This window comes from Artemia franciscana, chromosome 5 (genome assembly GCF_032884065.1).
Source record: "Artemia franciscana chromosome 5, ASM3288406v1, whole genome shotgun sequence".
Classification (NCBI taxonomy): domain Eukaryota; kingdom Metazoa; phylum Arthropoda; class Branchiopoda; order Anostraca; family Artemiidae; genus Artemia; species Artemia franciscana.
The window spans coordinates 28,072,587-28,084,642 of record NC_088867.1 but is presented as its reverse complement, the minus strand read 5'-3'; the positions used below and the strand labels follow the sequence as shown (position 1 = coordinate 28,084,642).

Here is a 12,056-nt window from a genome sequence, read left to right as displayed (position 1 = left end):
TACGAAAGGGTGTCCAGATCTTAATGAAATTTGATATTTAGAAGGATCTTGTGCTTTAAAGCTCTAATTTTAAATTTCTACCAGATCCTGTGACATTGGGGGAGTTGGAGAGGGAAACCGGAATTCTTGGAAATCGTGAAAATTGGGGTATTTTTATCTTACGAATAGATGATCGGATCTTAATGAAATTTGATATTTAGAAGGAATTCATGTCTCAGAGCTCTTATTTCAAATCCTGACCAGATCTTTTGACATTGGGGGGAGTTGGAGTGGGAAATCTTGGAAAACACTTGGAGTGGATGAATCGGGATGAAGCTTGGGGGATAGAATAAGCACATGTCCTTGATACGCGATTGACGTAACCGTACTTGATTCGCTCTCTTTGGGGGAGGCGTTCAGTGATTTGGCTAGTTTGATGCTTCTAGACGTGCTAGGACAATGAAAATTGGTAGGCGTGTCAGGGACCTGCACAAATTGACTTGATAAAGTCGTTTTCCCAGATTCAACCATTTGGCGGGCTAAAGGGAGAAGAAAAATTAGAAAAAATGAGGTATTTATAACTTACGAGTGGGTGATCGGATCTTAATGAATTTTGATATTTAGAAGGACATCATGACTCAGAGCTCTTATTTTAAATCCTGACCGGCATTAAGGTCTGATTTTCCTTTTAAATCAATCTATTGATTCTTAGAATTTTGTTAGAGCTCATACCGTATGAGCTCTTGGCTCTTAGCTCTTCCTGCCTCGTCACAAGTGCCACATGAGCTCTTAGCTCCTATTAACCTTGGAAAACCAATTTTTTGGCTTATTAGTGAACAATTTTTTGCCTTATTTTGTAGTACGATTGTGCCAATTTACGAATTTCTCCTTTAATTGATTTTCCTAGTTTATCAGCTTCATCCACTTTAACATTTCCTAGGTTATATGAAACCCGTAGTTTCAATTCCTCCCACAATGAGGCCGTCTAGTCGTACCTTAATGATGAATAAGGAAAGAGATGAGGTATTGATTGCTGCCAGGGACCGCCACCCTTATGAACCAGCAGGAACAACTTCCATAATATATACCTAGCCTAACGTTAGAAAATTTCGAAAGGGCTAAACTTACTCCTGAAATAAGGATAAATTTTTATATAAAACTATAAAATGGTAGTTTTTGAAAATAGTCTAAAAAAGCTCTTTGTCCACTCTCTATTCTGTCGTTAATTAGCTAAGATTATGTAATTCCCTGGTGCTATAACGCACTGGACAGTTTATAATTGAAAGGTGTTCCTTGTATTTCCAATTGTTCACCTTTTTTCTTCAGTTTAAAGCGACTTGCAGGAATTGGACAAAGATGGTGAGTGAACAAGATGGTGTATTTTCAGTGCTATTTGGATTGGAAGTTCGTTTTTCCCCCACCATGTTATTTAAGTAATGTTTAAAGATAAGCAATTTTTGGACTGATTGAGTAATGCTGTAAGAATGTGATAATGAATGTCATAGTTTAAGAAATACAATGCAACAAATTGAATGGATTGATCTCAATAACTAAAATAATGAAAAGGGAATGAAATGTGTTCTTGAAAAGTTAGACCAAGGGGGAGAGGGAGGCAGATTGATACATTGCAATACTCACGAATGCTATATTTTATACTCATACTCACCAAGAATTGCTCATTCCGAAACTATTCTACTTTTAGAAAGTAAGCAAATTGTATTGAAAACTTAAACGTTATTTTAAACGAACAGCAGTAGACTCAATTGACGCATGTTCTGACTTTATTCAGTTTAATTTAGTGTCATTCAATTGTAGGCGTAAATGGTGGTTTTAATTACCATAAGAGATAAGTTAGAGCTCCAACTATAGTATTCTCCCAATTGTAATTTTCTTTGATGTGTAATATATACATATATGTATAAAAGATGGGTAATAATCGTCATTAAACACGATTGCTACTTTATCAATCCTACAAATTCAAGTCTGTTTTATTTATTTGCAGCTTTATACGAATTTTTACAACTCTGACTTAATTATCGCTTCTCCGCTCGGTCTACGCATGATTATTGGAGCCGAAGGAGAAAAGGATAGAGATTTCGATTTTTTGACATCTGTAGAACTCCTTATTATTGACCAGTGTGATGTATTACTAATGCAAAACTGGGAGCATGTCCTACATCTCTTTTCCCATCTTCATTTGCAGCCACAGGACACACATGGAACAGACCTCTCACGTGTTAGAATGTATGTCCTTGACGGCCTTGCAAAATATTATCGACAAACTTTAGTATTTAGTTCTATGGTTCGACCTGAAATAAATGCATTAACAAACAAGCATTGTTTCAATTACTTTGGAAAAGGTTTTGTGTTTAATAAAATTGACAGTGGCACTGTTGGCCAAGTAGTAGTTCAGTTACCCCAAGCATTTCATAGAATTGAAGCTTCTTCTCCGCAGAATGCCACAGAGGCACGCTTCCAATATTTTATTGAAAAAATAGTGCCTCAGTTCAGAAATAGCTCCATGAAACATACTTTGATATTTGTGCCGTCGTACTTTGATTATGTAAAACTGAGAAATTACTTCAAGAAGGAGGAGGTGAATTTTACGCAAATTTGTGAATATACTGAAGTAAGTCGATTTAGTGTTTTTAAAGATCTCTATTGTTTTTGTCTTCGATATTTACATTCTCTTTCTTACCCTATTTTCTTCTTTAATTTTTCTTCAAAATTATTAGTTTAATATGAGCTTTTCTTTTCTAGTACTTTCACTTTAAACGGCCCCAATAAACAGCCTTGGGTAGAAATTTGACACTAACTTACTTCTTACTACTAGGAGTAGTAAAACTGCTTAATGCATGATAATATAGCTCAGGAAACTACTTCTTGGGGAGGGGTTAATTTGTACGGGTAATTATGGGTTTAAATGACCTTTGTAGACATATTGATGTGATTTCGATTATATGAAAAAAAGAGAACATTAAAGAAAGGCTGCTGTACACTGTATGTACGGCGATTGCACGGACAAGAGACAACATATGATAATCTCCAAAGGAGATCCGCAAGTAGCTGTTTACACCCTTGATGTAACGGATATATTTTGTTTTATAAAAGATAAGTTTACCAGTCAGAGTCAAACCATACTGTTTCTAGGTTAAATGTTATATTTCTCTGATGTGTTTCTTTTTCGGCGATTCCTGGTCGAAGGAATTTGGGATGGTGCTCATTCGATCGGAATCTGAAGTGTCCTTAGTATTTGATACGGTCACTACATAGGGCCCAGAATATTTAAACTGATTTTTGAAAACCAGAAGAATGTTAGGACCTCCTCTGCTCCCTCATTGTGATGGTCTGGTATTAGAATACCTCTGGGGATAGGTGAACCCCTTTTGGGTGAGCCTGTAAGCTCATCCAGATTTTACCCAGCTTCAAATGGGCTCGTAAAAAACTCTGGGGATAGTAAACATGAAGGGACGAAGGGTATGCGAAAGTGTGTGATGGCTGTCTCTCAACCCCCTCGTTGTACTTCCTGGCTAAAGGGCCATGAAACAAAAGTATTACAGTATAGACTATCAAATCTAATGCCGCATCCTTGGGAAAACGCTTTGGAACCTAAAATCTTGGAAAACGCTTAAAGTGGAGGGATCGGGATGAAACTTGGCGGGAAAAATAAGCAGAAGTCCTAGATACGTTGTTGACATAATCGGAACGGATCTGCTCTTTTTGGGGGAGTTGGTGTCGGGGGGGGGGTTAATTCTTAAAAATTGGAAAAAATGAGGTATTTTTAACTTACGAAGGAGTGATCGGATCTTAATGAAATTTGAAGTTTGGAAAGATATCGTGTCTCAGAGCTCTTATTTCAATCCCGACTGGATCCAGTGACATTGGGGTGAATTGAAGGGGGAACCTAAAATTTTGGAAAATGCTTAGAGTGGAGGGATCGGGATGAAACTTGGTGGGAAAAATAAGCAAAAGTCCTAGATACGTGATTGACATAACCGGAACGGATCCGCTCTCTTTGCGGGATTTGGGGGGGGGGAGGGTTAATTCTAAAAAAAATAGAAAAATGAGGTACTTTTAACTTACGAAGGAGTGATTGAATTTTAATGAAGTTTTATGTTTGGATGGATATCATATCTCAGAGCTCTTATTTTAAATCCTAACCGGATCCGGTGAAGGGGAGTTGGGGGGGGGGGGAACCTAAAATCTCGGAAAATACTTAGAGTGGAGGGATCGAGATGAAACTTGGTGAGGAAAATAAGCACAAGTCCTAGATGCGGGATTGACATAACTGAAACGGATCGGCTCTCTTTGGGAGAGTGGGAGGGGTTAATTCTAAAAAATTAGAAAATATGAGGTATTTTTAACTTACGAAAGAGTGATCGTATCTTAATGAAATTTCATATTTAGAAGGACCTCGAAACTCAGATCTCTTATTTTAAATTCCGACCGGATCCAGTGTCATTAGGGAGGGGGAGCGGAAATCTTGGAAAACGCTTAGAGCGGAGAGATCAGGATGAAACTTGGTGGAAATAATAAGCACAAGTCCAAGATAGGTGACTGACATAACCGGACCGGATCCGCTCTCTTTGGTGGAGTTGGGGGGGGGGGAGTAATTTGAAAAAATTTAAAAAAATTAGGTATTTGTACCTTACGAACGGGTGATAAGATCTTAATGAAATTTGATATCTAGAAGGACCTTATGATTTAGAACTCTCATTTTAAATCCCGACCAGATCCGGTGACATCTGCTCTCTTTGGTGGAGTTAGGTGGTGGGGTTCAGTGCTTTGGCGAGTTTGGTGCTTCAGGACGTGCTAGGACTTTAAAAATTGGTAGGCGTGTTAGGCAGCTGCACAAACTGACTTGATAAAGTCGTTTTCCCAGATTCGACCATCTGGGAGGCTGAAGGGAGAGGAAAAATTAGAAATATTGAAGTATTTTTAACTTACGTGTGGGTGATCGGATCTGAATTAATTTTGATATTTGGAAGGACCTCGTGACTCAGAGCTCTTATTTTAAATCCCGACCGGCATTAAGCCTCTGATTTTCCTTTTAAAGCAATCTAATGATTCTTAGAATTTTTCTAGAGCTCAAACCAATAAGCTCTTGGCTCTTCCGACCTCGTCACAAGCGCCATATGAACTCTTAGCTCTTGTTTTCTTTTTTTTTACCTTTAGCAACGAATGCCTGATTTTACTAAGAAGACTTACATCTCGTGACAATTAATGATATATATATATCTATTTATATCCTTTTATATCTATAATATGTCTAATTATGTGAATTTGATACCTAAGGTAATGAAACAGGGCTAATAGGAGCTGGCCTGTATTGTTGTGCTGAGCTGAATATGCTCAGTTTATTCTCTAATGCAATATATTCTTGAAAACATTAATTGATTTTTTGTCGCTGCTGACATAAAAGAGAGAGTGAATTATTACTTAAATAAATTGTCATTATTGAGGTGTATTTTCGCCTAACAGGGGCAACTTACCCGACTACTTCAAACTTCACCGTACGCTATGTGCCGTACATAATAACAAAATGCTGTTATCAGCTTTGTGTTATCTGAAATTCATGACCATAGGAACTCCTGTAAACTTTCAAGCTATTCACTGCAGTTAAGCAAAGGTAATCCCGGGGACAGTGATTGGTAATTGGTGTTGCCAAGATTGTCATCGTCATCTTATTCCTTGTCCTCTTACACATCTGTGATGTTTAATGTTAAGCACCTACACCCCTTTCCACTATTTGGTCCTTCCTCCATCCATCTGTCATGGTATGTTTTCTCCATAGCAAGTTGGCCCACGACATGTTGTCCCAATGCCCTATTGTCCTATTAATAGGTTGACCACCGAATTTCGCATTGGTTGAGTTATGCCGGGTTAAATTTCTTGTGGGAAGAATCTTACACCTGTTGAACTACTTCTGAATTGAGTTTTATATGGTTCAAGTTTATAGGGACCTTGTTTCTTGGATTCAAGATGTATAGCTGTAAATTCATACTATTGATATTGAAGTGATTTTTATTTTCCCCTGCTTAAAACCTTTTAATGGCCTTTCTTCTCATTCAGGGGCAGATATGAAATTAATGTAGAAGGAGGGGGCACCGATGCAAATTTTTCTCCCCTGTAGATATTTTTGCCCTTCCGACCCTGTAATTAGTGCGATTTTTGACCTTCTGGGGATGGGGCACGTGCGTCCTAGACCACCCCCTGGATCCACCCTGCCCTCATTGGCTGGTCCTGGCTGCACCTATGGACCAATCTAATTAAAGCTGATTTGATTATCCTGTTGGTTTTAAAGAAAGAGTTGAATCAATTTCTGACGTGACTAAATTTTTGAGTGAGAGGCTAGTAGAGAGAGTGCAGACTGAGCTAGATTTCAGAGCGTCAACTAGGTTACAATAGAAAAGAGAATACAGTTTGATAGTACAAATGAAAATGGAGGCAAAATATAGGGTTGTATGGTGTATCAACAATATGTAAGTTTGATTCAAAAGTCTAGTAAATAGCCATTGGGACTAGTCAAATTGCAATGTTGATATTACACAACTTGTAAGTTCTCGTTGTTGTTGTTGTTGTTTAGTTGACGTTTGAGCGAATCAACCGCTCGTATACGTGTGATCCTCTTTTGAAATCGGGCTTATGAAGCCACGTCACTTTGAAAAACACACAAATAACATTTTGGCACAGGCCACGTCAACACTTAAGATATCTTGGGAGAGTACTAGGACGTTGTACAGAGTGTTCTTGCTTAAATCACTGGCACTAGTATGTATATCACACCTCTATTCTGCTAATATTGCTTAAAATATCTGTGAAAAGAAACATACTCAGATTTAAATAAAGCTAAAATACAAGAATAAATAAATAGATAAAAAAGTCAATACAATAAAAATAGAAGTTAATGCAGTTGCTACAATTAAAACATCTATAAATGGAAACATTAATACGAAATAGAAAGGTCAATGCAATGAATATAAAAGTCAATACATTATAACTTAAAAAATTATAAATAAATATTAAAACAAATACTTAAAACATTATAAATAAAAAAAAAGAGAGAGAGAGAATGTTATGAAGATTACAACTCTTTATATACTTAGTCAACAACAACATAGTCTTTCTATGGACCCACTTAGGGGACTTAGCCTGACCTAGGATTGCTCTCATTGTAGAAGCACGAAAATGCTTTATAATTTGGTTTCTAAACAAATTTCTTTGTGCCTCATATTTTGTGCACTTCATGAGAATATGTCTAAACATCATCATACTCATCACAAATATCACAGAAGGGCGAGCTATCTCTCCCCCACTTATGTAAAACTGAACGGGTTTTGGCATGCCCTGTCCTCAAACTAAAAACAGTAACAGCAACAGATCTAACATCATGCACAAGTTCGTCAGGTGGTGCCTTATAGTCATAAAGTTCTAAAATTGGATTTATGCAACTTGTAATAAAATTATTGGTCTCTCTATCACATAACACCTTATAAATACATGCAAAATATTCATTTTGAGTGGGTTTTACACTTATACTCTGACCATTTAAAACACCCCACTTTGCCATTATATCAGCAGATTCATTTTCCGCAATTCCCACATGTGTTGGGACCCAGACTAGAAATATATTATTTAAGTATATATAAGTATATAATAAATATATAAGTTCTCGTTACGATAGTACAGCCAACACAATGAACAGCAAATATAGATGGTGTGTGAGCTGGTGTGGAAATCTAGCACTTTTTGGATAAAAGATTGAACATACTTCACTTCTATCAACCCCTTTAGACACCTGATTGGATGTTTAGAAAACAAAATGCCAGTCTCTTGTAAATTATGTTGGTAAAGTATACAAAAAACAACCAACCTAAAACAAAAAAGAAGAAAAAAATGAAAATATTACAGTGGAGCATCATTGTGTAGAGCTGTTTTGATCTAAGGCGACTTGGTGCAGCAATAAGCTGCCAGCAAAAGTATTGGCATCTAGTCCATGCTGTTGAATGTTTTTTCCAGTCCAAATCAAACAAATTTTGCAAGAAAATAAATTACAAGCTACCCGGAAGATGGAGAGGGTCATACAGGGTAGTGTGAAGTGCATAAATTGTGATTTATTCAATATTTTTATTGAATAAAAGTAAAATAACTGTCGGATAAAAATAAGTTATTGATGACTAGGCCCATATCTTGCCTTAAGTTTGGATTTAGGATTCCATGGGGGGGGGGAAATTGCCGTTTGCACCGAACTACCTAGGAACCGTTTAACAAAGTGCTAAAATTCCTTGAAAATAACCCCTTACTTAGTATCGTTATTCATAGTCGTCTATCCGTGCTGAGTGCTGTTTCTCTACTGAATTCTTTAATATTAATTGAACATTTTTTTTTGTTTTTATAACAGCCTCAATCACAATAAAAAAAATTTATTAAAAATATTCTTTCTGGCTAAAGTTTCTGGCTAGTGCATCTACTTTTTCTTTTCTCTTTCTTATTCTCTTTTTTATCTTTCTGTTTTATTTTAGGATGGAAAAACTGCCAAGGCCAGAGATATGTTTTTTCACGGTAAACGCCACCTGATGTTATACACTGGTAGATGCCATTTCTACAAGCGTTTCCGTATTAAAGGAGTTCGTCATATTGTCTTTTATGAACTACCAATTCAGCCCCATTTTTACAGTGAAATATGTAATTTGACGTCGGTAAGTTCAGTTGTTTTATTATGTATAGTAACAGGAGACCAAGATTTGCTCTATCTCTGGTACTCGGCACGCGGCAGGCTTATGTATACGTGATTGTTGCTGTTGCGTGCCTTCTAACCGCCGATTAGTGTGAATTTCTTTTCCAGCTTTTTCCCCATTAATTGTTTTTGCTTTAATTGCGTTGTTACATTTTTCAGCGGCTTATTCCATTGCACGTACCCTCCGGCACTAAAATAATGCGTTCCTTTATTCCTATGAAATTTTGATTACTTTGAAAATTCTTCCTGTTTGATTGATGATACGCATTATCGCATGTCTTCTAACCGTGGATTTCGTTGTGCATTGTTGTCGTTTGTGATTGGTTGTGATTATCCCTGTCGCTTGTCTTGTAACCGCACCTTTCGTTATGTATCATCTTTTTTTACGATTTTTTCTTATTCTCGCTGTCGCTTATCTTCTAAAAGCATATTCCGCCGTGCATTATTTTCGTTTGTGATTCGTTGGGATGCTCGGTGTTGCATGTCTTATGCTTCATTCTTATTCATCATTAACGCAGCCATTTTTTCCATGCCTTTAGCTTTAGCTGTTAGAATTCATTCATCTTCTTATACAATTTCGAATGTCATCGTAGACCCCAGAATATATTCAGTTCGATTACCCCTGAGAAAAAAAATTCCAAAGTAGTGATCGATCTAGATGGTGTTTTTTTTCAGCCTAGAAAATGTTAGTTTGCTAGTTTTTATGATATAACCAGGTTTGTTTCGGCAAATTGTAAAAAAAAAAAAAAACAAGAGAAGACTGAATAAAATTAAGGAGCACCCTCGTCATGGATTTTGTTGGTATACCTAAGACTTTAAAGTCTACTATGATTGCCAAGCATGATCAAGGGTGGTAATTTTTGTTATTATCTTTTTAAAAAGGCATGAAAAAAATAGTTTAGAATAGATTTCAAAAGTTTAATCAGAGGTGAAGTTAAGCAAATATTGCAGATGTTTGATCTAATAGCTACTATATTTCATTCTTTCCTTGTAGCAAGTTTTAACGTCACATACCAAAGTAATCTGAATGAGCGTAGTAAGATATAGGAACATCCTCTAAGTCTGAAAACCATCTTAGTTTTTAGGTTTGAAAAAAAGCCTGGTTAGGAAATACATTAAGATATTTTGAAAAAGATCCTAATGGTATAATTCTATATGCTCAAATATAATATCAGTGGCCAAGTTGACTGGTGATTCTTTTTTCTCGCTGTAGATTTTAAGTTCCATGTCGAATAGATCTTTCCCTAAACTTTGAGTTTGGCCGTAGATTCCAAGAAGGTTCATATGTCGATGTGACACAGAGTAAGAAAATACATGGGAAATTCCATCAGATATTGGGTTTAATTAGATTGAAGGTTAATGGATGAAACTTTCCCTTTTTAAAAGAATAACAGCCTCATTATTGAATTAAAGGTGGTCTAATATTACTTTCAAGTTTTAGAGTACAAAAAATTATGCTTCTCCTTAAACTATCAAATTTCAAAGGCATTCAAGAACTTGTGCAAAGGTCTACTTTAGTATTTTGTAAACTACAATGCCAATTAACAACATTCCAGTTCAGCTCAGGATTAATTCCTACGAATTCTCAGATTTTCCTTTCTTTAATCAATCAAATAACTTGGAGTAATAATTAAACAAGGAATATACTTGATACGGTAAAGTAATAAGAATATAGAATTATGGAAACTGGTTACCATCGCTACACATTCGGCAAGCACAACTTAGTTTAACTCAAGATTCCGTAGTGAAAGCGGGCACTACCACCCTAGGACTAATAGGCACACCAGTAATTTTTAAAACCCAATTATCTTTTGTTCCTTATCCACTTGTTATTTAATCGTCAATTTAGTCTTCCTTTTCTCACTCTCACCACTTAGGCCGCAACTTTCATTGTTGCCTCACACGGCCGGAGACAAATTGAATGTGTAAAACTCAAAGAAATGTATTTCTATATTTTTTACCAGCTACGCTTAACTTACTGTACTACCCCTTACGATTTACGTCTCCTATCTGTGGGACTCTGTCTAAAGCTTAAAAAAGTTTAAGGCTCGCTTTTGGTTTTATCGTTATTAAATATTTCTGCTAAGTTGCCCCTTGGGTTACGGGAATAGTTTCATTCTAGAATATTCAGTTTCTGATCCACTAGTTGTTGTAATAGCACGACCGTGCGATTTTTTGAGAGAAGTTTGGATTATTTGTTATATTTTTGCCATTTATTATATAGGAGTGTTGTTGGTAATATCTTATGTTCTGTATTTCTGTTACGTAGGAGTTGAATTTTCTTTTTTATTCATTTATTTCACTTTTTTTATAAGTTTGTGAGCAAAAATGAACTTATCACGATAGGTAATTCAAAGTCATTTGGTAATGACTCATAATTTTTCTCCTTAGCACGGGCTATAGCTTTCACATCGGGTTCTAACATTTTCTTATGGTGCGTAATCATGGATTAGGTCGTACTTTTATTTACACGAATTTTTAAGTTACTTCCCTTTCATATGCTTGGCCTACAATTGCGGCACGGTTTATTCTTGATCTCAAGTCTACGAAAATGACTCGCATTAGTTTTCTTTTCTTTCAGGAAGTCAACAAATTGTTGACTCTAAATTATCGACACTTTTTCTCATTAGCACGGGTTATGACTTTCAAAAGGAATTTCAACATTTTCTTATGTTGCGTAATTATTAATTATTTCGTACTTTTAGTTACGTAGTTTTTTACTTTTAGAGAATCAAAATTTTTGCATAAAACTTCAAAAACTTACTTTGTTTGGTTCGACTTGGCGTAACCGTGTATCTTTTTTTTTCAGGACCTCTATCAAGGGAAGAAGTCGTCGCGTAGCGAGCACAAAACATGCACGATTCTTTATTCCAAATTTGACGTTTTGTCTTTAGCAAATACTGTTGGATCCGACAGAGCTCGGCAAATGATTGCCTCTGATAAAAAAGTGCATATGCTGGTTACATCAGATTTATAATACAAATATTTGGACCTTGTTTCATCTTTCGTATCAGAGTTGTAGATCATTCTCTCGGGTATGTGCTTTTGCACGAAAATTCAGTGAATATGATGCACCATCCCTTCTTCTGTTTTCGAGGAGGCTGATTAAGTTTGCAAAAACAAAACAGAATTATTTGGTGAAATTAAAATTTACATATTCAAAATGACTCAAACTTTTAAGCAATTCTGTTTAGAAATGACATTTGACTAGATTATTTTCCCTGGAAATTGTCTGTAAAGTGTTTTTCTGTTGCCAAAATTAACGGACTAGAATGTCTAGAATGCAGTTAAACCTCAGTAACTGGAAGCTCATGCTAATAGAAAAACTTAATTATCTATC

At 36.0% G+C, this 12,056-nt stretch overlaps 1 protein-coding gene across 1 annotated transcript in view; it reads left to right on the top strand.

Moving 5' to 3' along the window:
* The window catches only part of LOC136027206 (U3 small nucleolar RNA-associated protein 25 homolog), a 43,823-nt gene extending 32,111 nt beyond the window's left edge, over nt 1-11,712 (top strand). The window contains exons 6-8 of the mRNA XM_065704228.1: nt 1,982-2,608; nt 8,502-8,678; nt 11,526-11,712. Of these exons, the coding sequence (XP_065560300.1) occupies nt 1,982-2,608; nt 8,502-8,678; nt 11,526-11,693 (972 nt within the window). The 3' untranslated portion in view covers nt 11,694-11,712. The remainder of the gene's footprint in view (nt 1-1,981; nt 2,609-8,501; nt 8,679-11,525) is intronic.
* Nucleotides 11,713-12,056: the final 344 nt, after the last annotated feature.